Genomic DNA, 23588 nt, shown 5'->3' with positions numbered 1-23588 from the left:
ACCTCCACCCACAGAGACTCCGAAGACAGTCCCTCCACGACGTCCACCTTTTCCGCAGCCGTGACACTATCTCTGATCAACAGTGCCACTCCCCCACCTCTTTTGCCTCCCTCCCTGTCCTTCCTGAAACATCTAAAGCCCGGCACTTGAAGCAACCATTCCAGTCCCTGAGCCATCCAAGTCTCCGTAATGGCCACCACATCATAGCTCCAAGTATTGATCCAAGCTCTAAGCTCATCCGCCTTGTTCACAATACCCTTTGCGTTAAAATAGACACATCTGAAACCTGTCTGAGCACGTCCCTTCTCTATAACCTGCCTATCGTACCTACTACTAGCTTTCGGCATTTGAGAGCCAAACACCTCTTCCCCAGTTTCTCCAGTTCGGATCCCACCCCCCCAACAATTCTAGTTTAAACTCTCCCCAGTAGCCTTAGCAAACCTCCCCGCCAGGATATTGGTCCCCCTGGGATTCAAGTGCAACTCGTCCTCTTTGGACAGGTCATACCTGCCCCAAAAGAGGCCCCAATGATCCAGAAACCTGAATCCCTGCTCCTTACTCCAAACCCTCAGCCACGCATTTAACCTCCTCCTCATTCTGTTCCTATACCCACCGTCACTTAGCACAGGCAGTAATCAGGAAATTACCACCTTTGAAGTCCTGCTTCTCAACTTCCTTCCTAATTCCCTACAGTCTTTTCTCAGGACCTCATTCCTTTCCCTACCTATATCTCACAAACTTGACGGAGTAAGGCTTGGTCTGTTAAATATGTAGCCCAAGACCAGGCTCTGCCACACAGAGTTAGCAAACACATGCATGTGGACACATGCACACACTCTAAACGAATGCACTATGATTATATACTCTAACACATGACCAAATCCTTTCCACTACACTCCCACCCAGCTTCAGGCTTCTCTCTTAGTCTCAATACCTCTGTCACCTTCCCCACCCCCCAATTACCTCCTTTGTTCCACCTCATTCTTCGGTCCCTCCCTCTCTTAGCTCCCTTCCCCTTTCTCACCCATTTTCCTTACTCTGCTACTACTGTTCTCACTCCTTCCCAGAGTGAGGCTGCCTCCTGACCACCCTCCAAGGCTGCCCATAATTGTCAATTGAGTTGCTTCCTGGTACAGCAACTACACTGTCCAAAGTTTGTGGCCTGATGCTGATCCTCCAAAACCTCTCGCAGAAGCCCTTGGGAAATCCTCAGCTGTCTACTTGATGGTGCTTGGTTGTAAAAGATAACTGGGAATGCAAGGGTTAATGACTGGCAATGTAAGGGTTAATGGTATGTAGCTATTCTCCTGATAGTCAGCTATTCTTCCCATGGTAAAGAATTATAGTTATGGCTGAAGTGAGGCCAGGTGTGGGTGAGAAAGAAATAGTTTTTTTTAGACATATCTTGTTTTGCTAAAGCTTGCTGTAAGCAATTGCTGTAGTAATTGCCACGAAGGTTCCTCACAAAGTGGGTATAAAGGTACACACTAACCGGGGGATCTTTAAGTGGGTCTAATACAGAGCTTGGGTTATACTGTTTACTCTTTCTCTGTATCCCCCACTCCCACTAGTGTTAAACTAATAAAGCATTAATTGTAAGTTCTTTGGTTCTGCTGTTGCCTAATTTATTACAGAGCGCGGGTCGACTTTCAAATGATGTCAAAAGATTGCAGTGTTCCAGTACCCTTCAGTACATAACCGGAGGCAAATTCCTGGCTGAAAAACATGGATGTATCCTGCAGAAGCAGGAGCATCTCACTCAGTCAGCATCATCACTTGATCTATAGAGTGGTTCTAGATTCTCTTTGTCTCCCACACTGCCCTAAACCCACTAGGTCTATCTCCAGCACTGCCTTCAAACCCATGGAGAAATTTGGCTGTGGTTAATTGAGAAAGGTATGATAGTGGCCAGACAACAGCTAGCATTTACAGATATAGTACATGATTTGCAAAAAAGTATTCCTTTAGATGCCTTTGCAAAACCCAGCATGAAAAGTGGTCTGACATAGCTCACAGGAGATATTAAAGATATCATTGTCAAAGGAAGAGATAGTATTAAATAAGTTATTCTTAAAATCAAAATTGAATACTATCAAAAGGATGGTATTAAATCAAAATTTCCAGAATTAGCAGTGATCCAAATGATGGAGCATTTCAGAACTCAGCAAAGAATGTCAAGTAATTGATCTAGAAAGGGAAGATCAAGTGAAAATAAAATGGCAAGAAATGTAAAAGTGCAAGAGCTGCTCGTTTATGCCCTCTGGTTATAAACAGCTAAGAGAAACATTTATCACTATCTACACCATCTACACCCTCAGTTAGATCACCCCTCAGCCTTTTCTACGCCAAGGAAAACAAACCGAGGCTATCCAGTCTGTCCTCATACTGAATTGCTCCATTCAGGCAGCATCCCGGTGAACATACTTTCATCTCCTCCATTGCTATCACAGCCCAGCTATGATGTGGTGACCAGAACTTTATGCTTATTCCAGCTGTAACCTAACTAATCATCTAATGTGTGACCAAGTTGAAATCTAACAAGTGTTGTTTGCAGTTCAAGCATAACCTCCTCCCTTTTTAGGCCACAGCTAAAAGAGAACGGGATACTATATCCCTTCTTATCCTCCTTACTCAGCTGTCCTGCATTTATGGATGTAGACTTTAAGATCCCTCTGTTCCTCCACACACTTCAATATTTGCCAATATATTGTAAATTCTCTGCTTTGCTGCATCTTCCCAAATCCATTATTTGATAATTCTGACTTGTATTTTTCTACAGGGCAGGCCATCTATATCTTCCTGCAGCCTTAAGCGTTCCTTCTCACTGTCAACCACAGAGTTAATTTTTGTATCATTTTTATCAACTTCTTCATCATGCAAAATGCAAGATCTGTCATATTCTGACAATGGGTGTTCAATCTGAATATTAATTTTGTTTCTCTTTTCAGAGATGCCGCCTGATCTGCTGAACGATTCCAGCATTCTCTGTTTTTGTTCCAATGATTGTTTTTTATATTCTTGAATTATACTTTTAGAACAATTATGGCACACAGGTAATATATAAAGTAACATATACTTACTGACTTGAATCATGAATGAAAAACTGTTATGTAAATCTGAAGAGCCAGTCAGTTCTGGTGAACACATGGGTCTGAATTATCATTGTAAACATATGAAAAAACATAAATATCGAACTTACTGACTGAGCTTCACTGATCACTTATTATGGAGTCCAGAAGTAGAATAGGATTTGCTGAGATCTCCCAGGATTTATACTACTTTTGTTTTAATTTTCAATTTTTGCATAATAAATTTTAATTCTTTCTCTGATTGTTTTCATTTTTGATAGTTTTCAGATATTTCTGACCATCCTGGATCTGGAGAAATTAAGTTCAGAGGGCTGAGGATGATTGACAACAGGTGCTAAGCAGTGAGACATTGAAAAACATACATTAAAAATGCAATTACATAATAAAATATATTAATATCTTGTATTCTGTTTATCAAATCATAATTCTGTGTTGTACATCAGTTGATAGCATTCTCATTTCTGTTGCCATGCAGGACAATAATCTAAGCTGACATTCTAAAGCTGGACTTGCTTGCTTAACACTGAAATTATTGGTGCTTCTGGACATTTCCTGCCTTGTTTTCCAAGAGTAATGATATTTCACATGAACTTTATTAGCTTTGAGAAGTCCTGAGGCCAGGAAAAATCATTTCTTTCTTTTACTCCCCCACCCTCCGTATCAAAAAGACCCCAAGAGATTTGTGCAATGACCTGCCTGTACAAATAAAAACTGTATTCAGTTTGAAGGATCCAAGTAAATTAGTCAATTTTGTAGAGGGCTAGGATTTTCTGTGACATTGGTTAATGGTATTTCTTCTTTTAATGCAACTTTTAAGGAAAGCCAGAAGTTCTGCTGTTCCTCTACATCCTGAGGCCATTCCAAATAAGTCTTTGTATTCATCAATTTCCGAAGCTTGCAGAATCTCTGAGGAATGGTCTCCTTTGGGATTGGCTCCAGCAAAACAAGTATGGCTGCATCATTGTTTTCATCAAATAGACGGAAGTGAGTATAGTCAAGCTCATACTTGCACCACTCACTCTGGACAAAATGTTGAGATATAACAAATAATGTTTTCCTGCTTTTTTCAATGGATTCAATTATGTTGTCAATGATCCACTTCCCCGGAATGAAATCACGTTTATGAAGGCAGAGTGTCAGTGGTGGGTGAACACTTTCTAACTCCCTCACCAAGGAGTTTTCCACCCAGTCTGAGTCCATGTCACTGTAAGAAACAAATGCATCATAACAGATATCATTGTTCCTCACTTTTTTTGGTTTCCTCTTTGCTTGTAGCCATGCCCAGGTCATTTGGAGGTACCAGATCCCATGATACCTGTGGCATGCTGTCCCAGCGATTGTTGCTGCCAAAGACACACTCACACATACTAAGACTATGGACCATGTCATGTGACAATCAAAGAAGGAGCGCTTAGTATTTTGCACCAACTGTCCCCTGTGAGTTAGAGGTGAATCACAAACATAGTTTTCTGGTTGGTCCAGCAGTTGTACTGTTATGTAATGATTCATGTAAAGGAGGAATTCACATGAACAAATGTAATTATTTTTTCCAGCCTCCAAAAATTCAAGCTTCTTAAATGTGATGATTTCTTCACCTGTGAGCGAGGTGAGTTTATTGTTGCTGATCTTCAGAATCTGCATCTTTGGTAAATAGCTATCAGCTGGTAAACTTTTAAACTTATTATTGGACACATTTAAAGTCTTGAGAGCAGACAGACTAACCATAAAACTGCTGATGTCATTGTTACTTAAATCCAATACCTCAACATTTGGGGGGAGACATTGTGATATACTTTTTATTTTACAGCTTGAAAGATTTAGAAATTGCAGATTTTTAGACCACTTACATGATGCACTGTTTTCACTGAAGCTATTTTGGCTCAAATCTAAATGGGTAAGAGTAGAAAGTGTTGATAGTTTTGGACTTGTTATACTGAGGGATCTTAATATATTCTTTCTCAGAATAAGGTAACGTAACGACGGCCAAGCTCCAGAACAAACCATTTCTTGCATTATTCTATCACTCAACAAATTGTATGTTAAATCAAGATACTCCACATTCTTTAAGTTCTTGGATACATGACAGGGCATCAGAAACATATTTAGTTTTGTCAATATAGCTGTTTTAATGGGTTCAAGTATTGGACTAATGCCTGAAAGATCATAAAATCCATAAAAGTGTTTAATGGATATATTATTTAATGTTAATGAATGAAGTGAGTTGTTTTTTATATTGTCTATCTTCGGCCATTTCCCAGTTCCTGAAAGCACACAATCTTTCACTACTATCTCTGATAGTTTTGTGTTTTTCATGCAATTTATAAAATTAAGTACAGTGTCATCAGTAAGAAAAGTATTTTGGAAGGTGAATTTTGTGAATGACGAATTGCCTGGAACAGAAAATAACTGACCGTCACCTTCATCAGGAAACATTAAATCTCTTAGCTCTAAGTGGGTGGTGCATCCTGACAAATCTATAAGAATCTGCCGAGCTTGGCCTGTCTTAGTCAGAAATATGTTAAGTAAACTCAATGCAGCATGGCTTATATTTCTGAAAGAACTGAAAGTTCCTTGCTGATATGAATCCAAATTATTTGCTGTCAAAACAAACTCATCTAGATGTGTAATTCCTACAAAGTCATCTTCCTTTAAATGTGATAGGAAAGGATTGCCAAATTCTAACCAACGGAGTCTTGAGAGATTTGAGAAAATTCTCCCTGATCCCAGAGTTGTGTACCTATTCCCTGAAAGGTTAAGGTATTGCAGTTTGTGAAACTGCTTAAACCAATTCGATGTTACTTTGGTTAAAAGATTTTCAGACAAGTCAAGGTACTCCACTTCTGTGTTGAGCTGGAAAGCATGATCACTGATAGATTGGATTTGATTTGATTGCAACAGAAGTCTTTTCAGCTCTCTGTATGTGATGAAATCTGTGTCATTAATCTGTGAAATGCTGTTGTAGGACAGGTCAAATGTGAATGCCTTTTCAGACACAAGCGGAATATTCTTTAAATTCATCGAAGAGCAGTTGCAGTAGTTGTTGTGATCACAGTTTTGACACATATTGTATGACCTGTCATCTTCTGAGAAAGCTTCACATACAAAACTACACACGAGCAGGAAACACAGCGATGACACTCTCATGTTTTTCTCTGTGGTCTGAAATGGAAAAAATAGCACCGATATTAGTGCAATGCTTGTCTCCTGTTTCTTGATGGAATCACTTGATTGTTTTGCTAAACTCTGTAGGATGCTTTTATAACATTAGTACCTTAAACAGGGAATGTTGCTGGGCAAGAGGTTGAAGTGTTGGTGGGAGAGGATTTTGGAGGTATTTTCATATTTCCTTACAACATAGAAGGAAGTCATTCTGCTTGTCAAGTCTATGCTGGTTTACAATGCAATCCCATTCCCTCACTAATTCACCACTCATTTCCATCAGGTCTGTCTGATTCTACCAGTCAACTACACATTAGGGCAATTATCCTACCACCCACGTCTTTGGGATGTGGGAAGAAACCCGAGCACTGGGAAGAAACCCGAGCACCAGGAAAAAACCCAGATGGTCACAGGGAGAATGTGCAAACTCCACAGAAACAGCTCCAGAGGTCTGAATTGAACCTTGGTCACTGGATCTGTGAGGCAGAAGCTTCACTAGATATGTCACTGTGCCATTAGATAGTGATCATAACTCAGTCAGATTCAAGGTAATTATGGAAAGAGATATGTATTGTCCAGAAATACAGGTCCTGAATTGGGGAAAGGCCAACTTCAACATCATAAAACAGAACTTCTCAAAAGTTGATTGAGATAAACCTATGTCCAAATTGTGGGAGTCATTCAAAAATGAAATGATGAGATTTCGGGGCCAACATGCTCCTATAAGAGCATGAACTCCTATCAAATAAGGATGGTAATTCAAGGGATGTCAAGGGATATGAGCATTAAATATGGAAAACAAAATGACGCATATAGCCGACACAGAGAACTGAAAACAGGGAAGGCCCTGCAGAAGTGTAGAAAGTGTAGGGTGCATTTAGAAAAGAAATTAGGAGGGCAAAGAGAGGGAAGGAAATATCACTGGTGAACATGACTTCAGAAATCCCAAAGCATTTTATTAAGTATGTTAAGGGAAGAAGCCCATTAAGGACCTGTCCTTACATATAGGTGGATGTGGGTGAAGTACTTACTCACTTACTCAGGATAAGGACATTGTAGTTGGAGAATTCAAGGGGATGAATAAAATCTGGAATGTGTCATCATTAGAAAGGAGATATTAGATGTCATAACAGGCTTGAAGGCTCACAAATCCACAGAAGAGATGTACCCCAGTCTGCTATGAGAGGCAAGGGAGGAGACTGCTGGAGCCCCAAGAGGGATTTTTATATCTTCACTGGCCACTGGTGAGGGGCCAGATGACTGGAGGACTGCAGATGTGGTACCTTTATTTAAGAAGGGTAGCAGAGTTAAACCAGGTAATTACAGACAGGTGAGTCTAACATCAATGGTAGGGAAATTATTAGAAAAAAGTTCTGTAGGATAGCATTAATCTGGACTTGGAAAGGTGGAAATTAATCAAAGATGGTCACTGTGGCTTTGTCAGAGGAAGATCCTGTCTGACCAGTGAGTGAATATTTTGACTATTGATATGATTGATGTCGTCTTTGAAATGGTCCTACACAGGAAATTGGTCCAAAAGATTACAGCCTAAGGTTCTAAGGCAAGTTGACAAATTGAATCCAAATTTGGTTTGGTAATAGGAGGCAAAGGGTGAGGGTTGCTTTTGTGATTGGAAGCCTGTGACCAGCAGTGCACCTCTGGAAATTGGATATGAATGAAGGAGGTATAGTAAGTTGCAGATGACATGAAAAATTGTGGTGTTTTTGATAGTGAGGAGGATAGTCTTGGACTGCAGGATGATATTGATCAATTGGTAAGATGGGCAGAGCTATGTAGAATTGTGTAGAGTTCTTTTTGCCACACTATTGGAAGAACATGGATGCACTGGGGAGAGTATACAGGGGATTCACCAGCACGTTGCCTGAGATAAAGTGATTCAGTTATGAGGAAAGACTGGATAGGTGGGTTTGCTTGGAGTGAGGATGTTAAAGGGGACATGATGGTGATATGCAAAATTATGAGAGGCATAGATAGGGTAGATCATGAGAAACCTTTCCCCATAGCAGAAGTGTTCAAAAGTAGAGGACACAATTTTAGGGTAATGGGTAAGAAGTTTAGAAGGGAATCGAAGGAAGAATTTTTTTTTCACTCAGATCTGGTAGAGGCAGGTACTCTCTAAACATAAACATCTAGATGAGCACTTGAATTGTCAAAGCGTAAAAGGTTACAGACCAAGTGCCGGTAAATGGGATTAACGTAGATGGGTACTTGATGGTCGGCATGGATGTGGTGGGCTGAAGAGCCTGTTTCTGTGCTCCTCCAGGTGCTGCGGTTTCCTCCCACATTCCAAAAAGATATACAGGTCATGAGCTGTGAGCGTGCTACATTGGTGCCGGAAAGAGCGGTGACACTTGCAGGCTGCTCCCAGCACATTTTCAGTAATGCAAAAAGACACATTTCGCTGTGTTTCGATGTACATGTGACTAATAAATAAATACCTAATATCTATATCAAGAGTGTCAAGATTGTCCATAATTTGCAATAAAGTGCGCGATATATATCACATCATGTTATACAATTCAAATGACAGATTATCAATGTGAAATACCAGCTATTTCTCTCTGCTGATGGTGTCCAAGGTGCTTGGTATTCCCAGCATTTTCTATTTTTACTTCATATTTGATGTATTCTATCAATTTTGCTTTTCCATCATAATTTTTTGTACTTTTATTGTCCTCATGTCAAGGTGTGATATGCCATCTAAAGTGGAGCAAGATAATGTTGATAACCAAGAAGGTGTCAAGGTATGCAATACCTAATTCTATATTATGGAATTGATCAATGTAGTTTGTCACTATTAAGCATTGCTGAGCAGAGACTCAGCACACTCACTACAATGGGAATCTGGAGGAGAAATTGAGTCAACACTTGGTTTCCCGGCAGCAAACCTGGAACACATTTCCTGTTTGCATAGTTCTTAGATTATGCTAAGGGACCTGGCAGCATGTGGGTTGTAGTTTGTAAGCAGTGAGGGACAGAGGCTGCAAAATAAAATTTTAAAACTAACAAGTTTGAACAGAGTTACAAGTTCATAATACAAAAAATTTTGAAGGATTAAGATTATGTACTGAAGGAATGCAATAAATTGATTGACTTGGATATGGCTGTGGAATAAAAAGGGAGATTTTGTGTTGAAATGGATCAAGATCTCAGTTCAGGTTGAATAAAATGTTGATGTTATAACTGAGTTCAAACTGACACATGAATGAAGAGGGAGATGGAAATGATGGCAAATCTATGAAGTTGGGAGTAGGAGCCAAAGATGTTTGCATTGAACCTTTGGATGTCCCTGCTTATTCCTACTCAGGCCCCCACCATCACCTCTTTTTGGTACATTGGTGTCTGCATTGATGTTGTTTCTTGCACTCACACTCCCCCATCCTGCTTCCAGAAAGGACTCCATTCTATTCTACCAGTTTCTCCCACTCCGGCAATCTACTCTAACGATCAGACATACTGCATCTTCTGAAAGATCTTTCTTTTTCCTTAACCATGGTTTCCCCTCACTTGCATTTGCTCTACTTCCCATACTTCTGCTCTCAGACAGGGCACAGATGGGGTTCCCCTTGTCTTCAACTGCAATGCAAATGCTGAAGATGCAACAAATGCTTTTTATCCTTTTCCCTTAATATCATCCAAAGTCCAAACAGCCCCTGGACATATTCCAATTTCATGTATAGCATTCAAAACTCATTAAGTAAATAAGGTGCAGGTAAGCGAGGAAGGGGTATTGTCCTTATGATAAGTGAGGATGTAACAGCAGTGCTTAGAGATTACATTTTTGGGGGATTGTCCAGTGATGCCATATGGGTAGAACTTAGAAACAAGAAGGAGAGAGTTACCCTATTGGGCCTGTATTATAGACCTCCCAATAGTCAGCGGGAACTTGAAGAGCAGGTTACAACTTGCTCACTGTTGTAAGAATAATAGGGTTGTATTAGTGGGAAATTTGAATTTCCCCTGTATTGACTGGACCACCCAGAGTGTTAAGAGCATGAATGGGGTGAAATTTGTGAAGTGTGTCCAGGAAAGTTTCCTGAGTCAATATATAGAGACCCCTCTCAGGAGGGTGCCATACTGCTCCTCCTCTTTAGGGAACATGGCATGTAACTGAAGTGGCAGTCAGGGAGCACTTTGGCTCTAGTGACCGTAATTCTATTAGTTTTAAGATAGTGATGGAAAAGGATAGGACAGGTCCACAGGTTAGGGTCCTAAGCTGGAGCAGGGCTAATTTTGGCAGAATTAGGCAGGATTTAGCATAGATCGATTGAGTGAGCCTATTTGAAAGGAAAGGAACAAATGACAAGTGGGAGGCTTTTAAGAGTGTGATATCAAGAGTTCAGGGGCAGCATGTTCATGTCAGGGTGAAGGGTAAAACGGCGACCAGCGAGAGATATTGAGGCTCTGTTCATAAAAAAGAAGGAAGCATACATTGGGTTTAGGAGCTCAGGGATGAGTGAACCCCTTGATGACTATAAAGAGATTAAGAATACATTTAAAAGGAAGTCAAGAAGGCAAAGGGATGGTATGAGGTGAATCTGCCAGGTAAGGTTGAAGAAAATCCCAAGAGGTTCTATAGATATATTAAGAGTAAAAGGGTGGCTAGGGAGAGAGTAGCTCCCCTTAGAGATCAGCAGCGCCTATGTCTCGAGCTGCAGGAGAAGGGTGGAATTTTTAACAAATATTTGTCCTCTGTGTTAATGAGGAGGAAATCGTGGTTGCTCAAGAGATAAGGGAAACGAGTGGAGAAGTTTTGGAGGCCATTCATATTACCAGGGACGAGGTAACTGCAGCCTTACAGTGCATTAAGGTGGATAAATCCCCAGGGCCTGACTGAGTGCATCCTTGGACTTTGTGAGAGGCTGGAGAAGAAATTGCAGAGGCCCTTGAAGAGATATTTGCTTCATCGTTAGCCACTGGTGAAGTTCCAGAAGATTGGAAGGTGGCTAGTGTCATTCTGTTGTTTAAGAAGGGTAATAAGGACAAGCCAGGGAACCACAGGCTAGTCAGCCTGATATCAGTGGTGGGGAAGTTACTAGAGGGAATTTTGAGGGACCGGATCCACCAGCATTCGGATAGACAAAGTCTGATTACAAGGAGTCTGTATGGCTTTGTGCGTGGAAAGCTGTGCTTGACAAATCTTTTAGAGTTTTTTGAAGATGTAACCAAAAGGGTAGATGAGGGTAGGGCAATGTAGACATTGACTTTAGCAAGGCCTTCGACAAGGTCCCACATGGTGGACTGGTCTGGAAGGTTAGCTCCGTGGAATCCAGGGAGAGCTAGTTAGGTGGATTCAAAATTAGCTCGGAGGTAGGAAGCAGAGGGTGGTGGTTGAAGGTTGTTTCTCGAAATGGAGGCCGGTGACTAGTGGTGTGCTGCAGGGTTCGGTGTTGGGACCCTTGTTATTTGTTACTTATATAAATGATTTGGATGCGAATGCACGAGGCTTGATCAGTAAATTTGTGGATGAAGTGAAATTAGGTGTTGCTGATAGTGAAGAAGGTTATCGTAGATTACAGGGGGATCTTGATCAGTTAGGGAAGTGGGTTGAGGAGTGGCAAATGGATTTCAATATAGATAAATGTGAGGTGACACATTTTGGAAAGTCAAACCAGCATAATACTTATACTGCGAATGGTAGGGGACTTAGGGAGTGTAATGGAATAGAGGGACCGAGGAGTACAAATATGTAGTTCATTAAAAGCAACGTCACAGGTAGACAGGGTGGTGAAAAAGGTATTTAGCACGCTGGCCTTCATCAGACAGGGCACTGAATATCAGACTTGGAACATTATGTTGTACTTGTATTAGTTGTCGGTGAGGCTGCACTTAGAGTAGTGTGTACAGTTTTGGTCATTTTGGCCCTGATATAGTAAAGACATGGTTAAACTGGAAAGAGTGAAAAAATGATTGAGGATGTTGCCAGGACTATAGGGCCTGAATTATAGGGAGAGGTTGGCCAGGCTAGCTCTTTATACATTGGATACATTGGAACACAGGAGAAAGAGAGGGCAAACTTATAGAAATGTTTAAAATTAGGAGAGGCACAGATAAGGTGAATGTTAACAGGCTTTTCTTCAGGGTCCAAATCTAGGGGGCAGAGGTTTAGGGTGAGATTTAAAAGGGACCTGAGAGGCAACGTTTTCATGCAAAGAGTGGTGAGTATATGGAATGAGGTGCCAGAGGAAATGGTTGAGGCTGGTACAATAGCATCATTTAAGAAGTACTTGGACAGGTACATGAAGGGATGGGGCTTAGAGGGATATGGACCTAACATAGGAAATAGGGATAGGTGGGTGGGGACCGTGGTGGGCATGGACTTGTTGGGCTTGTATCTGTGTTGTATTGTTCTATGTCATAGAGTCACCTTTGGCCCAACTTATCCATGCTGATCAAGTTGCCTACCTGAGTTAGTCCCACTTGCCTGCATTTGGCCCATACTGTTCTGAACCTTTCCTATCCATGTACCAGTTCAAATATCTTCTGAATGTTGTGACTGCACCCACTTCTACCACTTCCTCTGGCAGCTCATTCTGCATACCCATTACCCTCAGTGTAAAAAAGTTGCCTGTCGGGTCCCCTTTAAATCTTTCCTCTTTCACCTTAAACCTATGCCCTCTAGTTTTAGATTTGCCTACTCTGGGGAAAAAGACTGTGACCATTCACCTTTATCTATGCCCTTCATGATTTTGCATAACTCTATAAGGTCACCTCTCAGCCTCCTACACTCCACAGAAAAACGCCTCAGTCTATCTGGACGCACCTTATAACTCAAGCCCTCTGTCCTGGTAACATCCTTGTGAATCTTTTCTGCACCCTTTCCAGCTTAAAGACATCCTTCTTATAGCTGGGTGGTCAGAATGGCACACAATACTCCAAGTGTGATCTGTCCCAACTCTTATACTCATTGCGCTAATCGATGAAGCACATGTGGTACCATAGAACTATAGAACCATGTGGTATGCCTTCTTCAGCACCTGAAGTGTGCCACTGCTTTGAGGGAACTACGTAATTGTACCCCTTGGTCTCATTGCAGTCCTTCTTCAATAAAGGCATAGCGTTAGCCACCCTCCTGTCTTCTGGCCAATGATAATACAAATATCTCTGCCATGGCCCCAAAAATTTCTTCCCTACCTTCTTATAATGTTCTAGAATACACTTGGTCAGACCCTGGGGATTTATACACCTTTATGCATTTTAAGACCACCAGCACCTCCTCTTTTGTATTATGGACATGTTTCAAGACATCACTGTTCTCTTCCCTGAATCCCCTGGCTTGCATGACTTTCTCTATGCCAAATATAATTGAGAAATATTCATTTAAGACCTCACCCATTTCTTGAGGCCACAGTGATCCTTAAGGGGCCCTATTCTCTCCCTGTTTATAGAATTTCTTTTGGATTCTGCTTTATCTTATCTGCCAAAGCTATCTCATGTCCTCTTGTGCTCTCCTAATTTTCTTCTACAATGAAGAATGAAGGTGGCCACATTGAAAGAACATTTCCATTCAGTCCAGAAGAGTGAACCTGACTCCCAGTTGTCTTTCACTTTAGTTGTATATCCCAATTGTATGTTCTATCCTCTCTGCCATTGGTCTTGCACACTGCTCCAAAAAAGTCCAAAGTAAGCCCAAGTAACTCATCAATCTAGACGTTAGGGACTTAATACTAAATTCAATAATTTCAGATAATCGGCCTTTGCCATTGGTGGCAGAACTGGCCAGCTCTGTTGTAAGTAAATGTATTGTTCTCTCTGCAGATGCCACCTGATCTAATGAGCTTTTCCAGCTGTCTCTTTGATTCCAGATTTCAAGAAATTGTGTTCTGTACCCTACAGTCATAGCACTTTTTTTCTCTCTTTCTTCTTTCTTATTTGCCTCTTGCTAGTTTCATTCCTCCAGATAGATCCGCCATGATTCATTATCCTCTCTTAAGTGATACCAACATTTGTGCCAGCTGGACAAACTCATAGAACAGTACAACAAAATACAGGCCCTTTGGCCCACCATGTTGCGCTGACCTTTAAACCTCGCCTAAGATTATCTAACCCTTCCTCCCACATATCCCTCTATTTTAAATTCCTCCATATGCTTATCTAGCAATCTCTCGAATTTGACCAATGTACCTGCCTCCTCCACCGCCCCAGGCAGCGCATTCCATGCCCCAACCACTCTCTGGGTAAAAAACCTTCCTCTGATATCTCCCTTGAACTTTCCACCCATTACTTTAAGGCCATGCCCTCTTGTATTGAGCATTGACGCTCCACATCCTCCTCCTCTGCCATTTAAAATGCACATGCTTTCTCACTTTTCCAGTTCTAATTAAGGGTCAATTAAGGGAATGTAATTAAGGGAATTAAGGGAAACGTTAACTCTGTTTGCTCTCCACAGATGCTATCTGACCTGCTGAGTACTTCTATCATTCTCTATTCTTATTTCTTTAAGATGTTTACTTGGGGGTATTGTAAATGTCCACATTAATGCCAATGGCTTTAAAATTCTATCACACAGGATAATGTTTTTTTGCACTACATAATGGATTTTTTAAAAAAACACAACTCAATATTAGTAGCAGAGTTCTGGAAATGAAAGCCATTGAGGTATGGCCCACCAACTCCATGCCACCCATTTACACTAACTTTACACGATTCTTTTTTTATTCTCCCCACATTCCCATTTACTCTGGCCAGATGCTACCACTCACCTACACATGAGGGAAATATAAGGTGGCCAATTAATCTCTCAACCCTCATATCTTTGTGATGTGGGAGGGAACTGGAGCACCTGGGGTAAACCTTTATGGTCACAGGGAAATCATGCAAACTCTATATATACAGCACCAGAGGTCGGGTTAAACCTACGTCACTGAAATTTTCTCATCTAAGGTCTTCTATCAGTTGTCTTTGCACAGAGAACCAAGAGTTTCTTCATCAGGATCATATGGAAGCCCTGAAAAACAGTGGCCACACTGCCCCTTATACTACTCACCCCTCACCCTACCTGTAAATCCCATTTTGGCCACTTCAGAATCCACTGAGATGAATTGGAAACAACCCATTCTTGACAAGGAGGGAAGAAAGAGGGAAGGGAGGATGAGAAGAAGGAGGAGGAGACAGAGGGTCATGTTAGACGGGTGTTTATTGACTGGAGGTCTGTGACTAGAAGTGTTTCACAAGGATCAATGCTGAGACCTCTATTGTTTGTTTTATTCATTAATGATCAGGATATAAACATAGCCGATCTGATTAGTAAGTTTGCAGATGACACCAAAATCTCCCTGAAAGTAGCGACACTAATGGATAGAGTGGTAAAGAATGGGTACAGCATGCTTGCCTTCAACAGTCAGGGATTGAGTATAACAGTTGGGAAGTCATGTTGCAGTTATATAAAACTTTAGTTAGGCTAATTTGGAGTATTGTGTATATTTCCAGTCACCAGACTAGAGGAAGGATGTAGAGGCTTTGGAGAGGATGCAGAAGAGGTTCACCAAGTTGTTGCCTGTATTAGAGAGTATTACCTATAAGGAGAGGTTGGAGAAACTTGGATTGTTTTTTTTCTGGAGTGTGGAGGCTGAGGGGTGATCTGAAAGAAGTATATAAAATTATGAGAGCCATAACTAGGGTAGATAGAATCGTTGCTAGCCAGGCTACTTTGTTCTGGATGGCGTCAAACTTCTTGAATGTTGTTGGAGCTGCACTAATTCAGGCAGTGGAGAATATTCTGTTACACTCCTCACTTGTGTGTTGTAGGTGATGGAGAGGCTTTGTGGTGTCAGTAATTCGGCCCCAACCTCTAACCTGCCCTTTTAGCCATAGTATGTATGTAGCTGGTCCACTTGATTTCTGGTCATTGGGGATCCTCAGGATGTAAATTGTGGAGTACTCAGCGATGGCAATGCTACTGAATGTTTAGTGTAGATGGTTGAACTCTCCTTTGTTGGAAATGGTCATTGCCTGGCACTTCTGTGCGGTGAGGGTTACATGTCTTGCTTATTTGATCTTTATTTTTTAATGAGGGAGTCCCAGACCTCACTGCAAGTGGTACTGGGAAAGTAAGCGAAGGACAACCCGCAGATTGCTGAATGTGATCTTTATTTCACACTCACCATATAGGTTACAAAAAACAATTCTAACTGATTATAGTACAGGGATATAATTGTGTATTATGTATAATGTATGTTTAATTCATGTTTTTCTTGTGAATGTTACTTATGTGATACTATGTGCCTGTGATGCTTCTGCAAGTAAGTTTTTCATTGCACCTGTGCCAACATGTACTTGTGTATAACAATAAACTCAATTTTGATTTTGATTAGTCTCATAGCAATTCTGCCTCTTTCTCTTTGACAATACCTGCTGTCTTTGAGTTTACTGGGTCCTGTTCACTTAATTCTCAGTCCCTGACCTAAATTTCCACATCATTTCCACTCTCTAATTGGAGCTTACTCATTCTTTTATCTGCAGTTGGCTGATGACAATTGGCCATCCTTGAGTAATCCTCCATTTATCTCAGCTACACAAACACCCATTCTTAAACAATCAGCTGACATTTTTAAAGTCATTGAGTCAAAGAGTCATACATCACAGAAGAAGGCCCCTCAGCCCATCATTGACCAGCACTAGCTCTGTAGCCTACAATCCCTGGTGCTTCAAATACATCTCTTAAATGGTGTGAAAGTACCTGCCTCCACTGCTTTCTCAGGCAGTGCATTCCTAATTGTAACCACCTTCTGGGTGAAAAAGTTCCTCCTCAGATCCCCTCTCAACCTTTTATTCCCCACCCTAAGCTTGAGCCCTCTGGTCTCAGATACCTCTGCCGTGGGGAAATGTTTCCTATTATCTACCTTATCTAAGCCTCCTGTAATTTTGTATACCTCTATCAGGCCCTCTGTTCCAAGAAAAACAAAACCAACTTATCCAGTCTCTCACCACAACTGAAGCATTTCAGCTCAGGCAACATCCTGATGATTCTTGTCTACACCTCCTCCAGTGCAATCAAATTGTTTCAATAGCGTGGCATTCCGAAATGCATACCACATTTCAGCTATGGACTAACCAATATTTTACACAGCTGTAACAAGACATCCCTGCACTTATGCCCTGGCTAATGAAGGCAAGCATGCCATATGCCTTCTTCGTCTTCCTATCTATCTGTGCTGCCACACTCAAGGATCCGTGGACTTGCTCACCAAGGTTCCTTTGTTTCTCAATACTCCCTACAGCCTCACCATTCATGGTATATGTCCTACCCTCACTTTCATGTCATTTGCAAACTTACTAATCATATCTCCTACATTCATATCTAAATAATTAATGTATATAACGAACCGCAAGGGTCCCAGCACTGATCCTGTGGTCACAGGCTTCCAATCACAGAAGTAACCTTCCACCATCACTCTGTCTCTGACTGCTAAGCCAATTTTTGATCAGATTTGCCAATTTTCCCTGGATCCCATGGACTCTAACCTTTTGCACCAGTCTTCCATGTGGGACATTGTCAAAGGCCTTTGTGAAGTCCACATGGGCCACATCACTGTCCACACCCACTGTCCTTATTAATATATAGAGCATAGAACAGTCCCACACAGGAACAGGCCCTTCGGCGCACAATGTTGCGCTGAACTAATTAAGCTAATTTAGCCTAATTAAATTAATCCCTTTTGCCTGCACATGGCCCATATCCCTCCATTCTCTGCATATTCATGTGCCTATTCAAGAGCCTCTTAAACGCCTCTATCATATCTGTCTCCACCACCACCCCTGCCAGTGCATTCCAGGAACCCACCACTCTCTGTGTAAAAAGAACTTCCTCCACATATCTCCTTTGAAGGCATGCCCTCTAATATTGAACATTTCAACCCTGGGAAAAAGATTCTGGCTGTCCATTCTATCTATGCCTCTCACAATTTTATAAGTTTCTATCAGGTCTCCCCTCAGCCTCCGCCGCTTCAGAGAAAACAACCCCAGTTTGTCCAACCTCTCCTTTTTAGCACAATCCCGCTAATCCAGGCAGCAACCTGGTAAACCTCTTCTGCACCCTCTCCAAAGCCTCTATCCTCTACTTCCTATAATGGTGTGACCAGAATTGAATGTAATACACCAGACGCAGCTTAACCAGAGTTTTTCGAACTGCAACATAACTTCCTGACTCAAACACAATGCCTCGACTAATAAAGGCAAGCATGCCATATGCTGCCTTGACCGATATTTATATTTAGTTACCTCCTCAATAAACTCAATTATATTAGTAAGACATAATCTCCCACCAATAAATCTGTGGTAACTATTCCTAATCAACCTCTGCCTTTCCAAATGCAGCTATATGAATTACCAAAGACTGGCAGTCTTAGAGTGCATTAAGGTGGATAAATCCCTAGAGCCTGACCAAATGCATTCTCGGACTATGTGGCAAGCTAAGGAAAAATTGCAGAGGCCCTTGCAGAGATATTTCCATCATCTTTAGCCATTGGTGAAGTTCCGGAAGACTAGAGGGTGGCTAATTATAGAATCATAGAAAGTACAGCACAAAACATTGGAGGCCAAAGGGCCTGTATTGTGCTGTACTTTCTATGATTCTATGAATACAGGCCCTTCGGCCTACAATGTTGTGCCGACCTTTAAACCTCACCTAAGACAATCTAACCCCCTCCCCCCACATATCCCTCTATTTTAACTTCCTCCATATGCCTATCTAGCAATCTATTGAATTTAACCAATGTACCTGCCTCCACCACCACCCAAGGCAGTGCATTCCATGCACCAACCACTCTCTGGGTAAAAAACCTCCCTCTGATATCCCCCTTGAACTTCCCACCCATTACTTTAAAGCCATAGAACCATAGAACCATACAGCACAAAACAGGCCCTTCGGCCCACCATGTTGTGCCGTCCATCAGACCACCCTCACACTACCTAACCCCTTCCTCCCGCATATCCCTCTATCTCACATTCCTCCATATGCCTATCCAACAAGCTCTTGAACCTGTTCAATGTATCTGCCTCCACCACCACCCCAGGCAGTGCATTCCATGCACCAACCACTCTCGGGTGAAAAACCTCCCTCTGACATCTCCCCTGAACCTCCCACCTATAACCTTAAAGCCATGACCTCTCGTCTTGAGCATTGGTGCCCTGGGAAGGAGGCGCTGACTGTCTACTCTATCTATTCCTCTCAATATTTTATATACCTCTATCATTTCTCCTCTCATCCTCCTCCTTTCCAGTGAATAAAGCCCTAGCTCCCTTAGTCTCTCCTCATAATGCATACTCTCTAAACCAGGCAGCATCCTGGTAAATCTCCTCTGCACCCTCTCCAACGCCTCCACATCCTTCCTATAATGAGGCGACCAGAACTGAACACAGTACCCTAACCAGAGTTTTGTAGAGCTGCATCATTACCTCGCAGCTCTTAAACTCGATCCCACGACTTATGAATGCTAACATCCCATAAGCTTTCTTAACTACCCTATCCACCTGTGAAGCAACTTTCAGGGATCTGTGGCTATGAACCCCCAGATCCCTCTGCTCCTCCACACTACCCAGAATCCTGCCATTAACTTTGTACTCCACCTTGCAGTTTGTCCTTCCAAAGAGTACCACCTCCCACTTCTCCAGATTGAACTCCATCTGCCACTTGTCAGCCCAGCTCTGCATCCTATCAATGTCCCTCTGCAATTTTCGACAGTCCTCCACACTATCCACAACACCACCAACCTTTGTGTCATCTGCAAACTTGCCAACCCACCCTTCTACCCCCTCATCCAAGTCATTAATAAAAATCACGAAAAGTAGAGGTCCCAGAACTGATCCTTCTGGGACACCGCTAGTCACAGCCCTCCAATCTGAATGCACTCCCTCCACCACAACAATCTGCTTTCTACAGGCAAGCCATTCCATGCCCCAACCACTCTCTGGGTAAAAAACCTTTTCCTTAACCCTACTCGCCAAGGCCTTTTCATGTCCCCTTCTTGCTCTCCTCAGCCCCTTCTTAAATTCCTTCCTTGCTACCCTATATTCCTCAAGAGACCTACCTGATCCTTGCTTCCTAAACCTTATGTATGCTGCTTTCTTCTTCCTAACTAGTTGTTCCACTTCTCTCGTCACCCATGGTTCCTTCACGCTGCCATTCCTTCTCTGCCTCACCGGGACAAATTTATCCCTAACATCCTGCAAGAGATCTCTGAACAATGACCACATCTCCATAGCACATTTCCCCTCAAAAATGTCATCCCAATTCACCCTCGCAAGTTCTAGCCTTATAGCCTCATAATTTGCCCTTCCCCAATTAAATATCTTCCTGTCTTCTTTGCTCCTATCCTTGTTCATGACAATGCTAAAGGTTAGGGAGCGGTGGTCACTGTCCCCCAAACGCTCACCCACTGACAGATCTGTCACCTGACATGGTTCATTACCTAATACTAGATCTAATATGGCATTCCCTCTAGTCGGCCTGTCAACATACTGTGACAGGAATCCGTCCTGAACACACTTTACAAACTCTGCCCCGTCTAAACATTTGGTACTAAGCAGGTGCCAATCAATATTTGGGAAGTTGAAGTCTCCCATGATAACAATCCTGTTATTCTTGCACCTTTCCAAAATCTGCCTCCCAATCTGCTCTTCAGTATCCTTGCTGCTACCGGAGGGCCTATAGAATACCCCCAGTAGAGTAACTGCTCCTTTCTTGTTCCTAACTTCCACCCATACTGTCTCTAGAGAGGATCCTTCTACATTATCCACCCTTTCTGCAGCTGTAATAGTATCCCTGACCAGTAATGCCACCCCTCCTCCTCTTCTCCCCCCCCCCCCATCCCTTTAAAACACTGAAATCCAGGAATATTCAGTATCCATTCCTGCCCTGGCGACAGCCAAGTCTCTGCAAGAGCCACAATATCGTAGTTCCACATATTTATCCAAGCTCTTAGTTCATCACCCTTATTCCTGATACTTCTTGCATTTAAGTAAATGCACTTTAGCCCATCCACCTTTCTACTTTTATACCCTGTACTCTGCTTCTCCTTCCTCAAAGCCTCTCTATATGTTAGATCTGACTTTACTTCTTTCACTGACCTACCCCTCCGGTTCTAATGTTGTACTGTTATTTAAGAAGGGCAACAAAGACGAGCCAGGGAGCCGTATATCAGTGGTAGCTGTTTTTGGAGTTTTTTTGAAGAGGTAACTGAGTGGATTGATGAGGGCAGGGCAGTTGACGTTGTCTATATAGATTTTAGCAAAGCCTTTGACAAGGTCCTACATGGAAGGCTTGTTTGTAAGGTTAGATTGTATGGGATCCAGGGAGAGCCAGCAAATTGGATACACAATTGGGTTGATAGTTGGAACCAGAGGGTGTTGGTGGAATGTTGTTTCTCAGACTGGAGGCCTGCGACTAGTTGTGTGCCAGAGGGATCGGTGTTGTCATAAATATATCATTAAAGTTATAAGTGATTTGGATGAGAACGTACAAGACATGGTTAGTAAGTTTGCAGATGATACTAAAATAGGTGGTATCGTAGACAGTGAAGAAGGTTATCAAAAATTACAGGAGGATCTTGATCCAGCTCGGTAAGGGGGTAAGAAATGGCATACCATTCAGATAGGTGTGAGGTGTTTCATTTTGGGAAGTCAAACCAAGGTAGGACTTTCACAATGAACAATAGGGCCCTGGGGAGTGTTGCAGAATAGAGGGACCTAGGGGTATGTACATAGTTCTCTGAAAGTGGCTTTGTAGGTAGACAAGGTGGTGAAGATGGCTTTTGACACTATGGCCTTCATCAGTCAGGGCACTGAGTATAGAAGATAGGATGTTATATTGCAGTTGTATAACATGTTTGTGAGGACGTACCTGGAGTATTGTGTACAGTTTTGATTACCCTGTTATAGGAAAGATGTCATTAAGCTGGAAAGAGTGCAAAGAAGATCTACGAGAATGTATTACTCTATGACCCTAATTCTTAAGCCATCAAGGTCAGTATTAACAACTTTACATGGATGTTTACCATTAGTATGTAACAGCTTGTCCTTCATTCAGTGAATCAGCTCTCTAAATAGTTTAACCACATTCCTCCAACCAGATGGTCTACTAATTGCAACATTTTCCTGTGCTTGTGACTCTTTCCTCTCTCATATTATCCACACCATGATCAGCTGCACTTAAACTGTCACCATGGTATCTACATTGAGCCGACCTAACTTATTAAGAACATTTAACATGATTTCAATATCCCTAAGCTTGTTTCACGTATACCTGCTCCCACTATGATTCTATGCTTTACAACAATCTACCCAAAATATTCTTATCTGAAAATTTTCAAATTAAGCTTTAGTGAATTTAGACAATTCCTTTATCACTGTAGTATCATGCAGCAGTTGTCTAGAACATAGAACAATATAGCACAAGAACAGGCCCTTCAGCCCACGAGGTTGTGCCAAACTAATAAAGCTAATGACGCTTAATACCATCTGCCTGCACATGGTCCATATTCCTCCATTCCCTGTATATTTATGCGTCTAGTTAAGAGCCCCTTAAAGACCTCTATCATATCTGCCTCCACAGCCAACAGCACATTCCAGGCACCCATGTAAAACAAAACTTACCCCGCACATTTCCTTTCAACTTTCCCCTTCTCACCTTAAATGCTTGCCCTCTAGTATTAGACATTTTGACCCTGGGGGAAAGATACTGGCTGTCTACTCTACCTATGCTGCTCAATTTTATAAACTTCTATTAGGTTTCCCCTCAGCCTTTGCTGCTCCAAAGACAAGCCTCATTTCTCCAGCATCTCTATAGCATCTGTGACAAACAAAACAGCAGATTCAAACTAAATTTACACACCTTAACAAACCCAGATAAAAACAAAGACAATATAGACAGGATGGAAGAGTTTTGTTCAAAAACCATACTGAGATTGATCCTGTGTACACAATTTTTCTCACTTACCAACAGCAAACCTTGAGAAACAGTAGCACTTAAAGTCATGTTGAATCCACAGATTCAGCAGAGATTCAATCTAGAATCCGGAAAGAACAAGTCAGAAAATATGGAAGTTGCATCATTATTTGCAGGAATTGCAAGTATTACAGCACCATCTGGAAGATGTACAAGTAGACGGTAATGCAAAATACTAATGCACAGTGAACACTGGAAAATATTCAAAATATAAGCCAATTTCAATTGATAAAATATCATAAACGGCATTTTTTCACAAGAGAGTTTCTAAGAAAAAGTAAAACTGAATGAGACAAAAAAGTTATTTGAAGAGATGTTGCATAATGAGGGTAATTATGAACTGTGCTCATTGGCATGTTCTCAGCTATGCGTGGCTA

At 41.8% G+C, this 23588-nt stretch overlaps 1 protein-coding gene across 2 annotated transcripts; it reads right to left on the bottom strand.

Moving 5' to 3' along the window:
* Window positions 1-1011: 1011 nt before the first annotated feature.
* LOC127582338 (toll-like receptor 2) lies at window positions 1012-23266 on the bottom strand. Of its 2 annotated transcripts, none has more exons than XM_052037498.1 (2): window positions 23203-23266; window positions 1012-6248 (listed from the first exon to the last, which is right to left on the bottom strand). In XM_052037498.1, exons 1-2 carry the CDS (start codon window positions 23239-23241, stop codon window positions 3834-3836), a joined length of 2454 nt encoding a protein of 817 aa, XP_051893458.1. In that variant the 5' UTR covers window positions 23242-23266; the 3' UTR covers window positions 1012-3833. The 2 variants fall into 2 exon arrangements, with proteins under 2 accessions (XP_051893458.1, XP_051893466.1); XM_052037506.1 differs by lacking the exon at window positions 23203-23266 and adding an exon at window positions 8818-8847.
* Between the last annotated feature and the right edge of the window lie 322 nt (window positions 23267-23588).

This window comes from Pristis pectinata, chromosome 2 (genome assembly GCF_009764475.1).
Source record: "Pristis pectinata isolate sPriPec2 chromosome 2, sPriPec2.1.pri, whole genome shotgun sequence".
NCBI classification, from domain to species: Eukaryota; Metazoa; Chordata; class Chondrichthyes; order Rhinopristiformes; family Pristidae; genus Pristis; species Pristis pectinata.
This window is presented reverse-complemented; position numbering and strand designations above follow the sequence as displayed.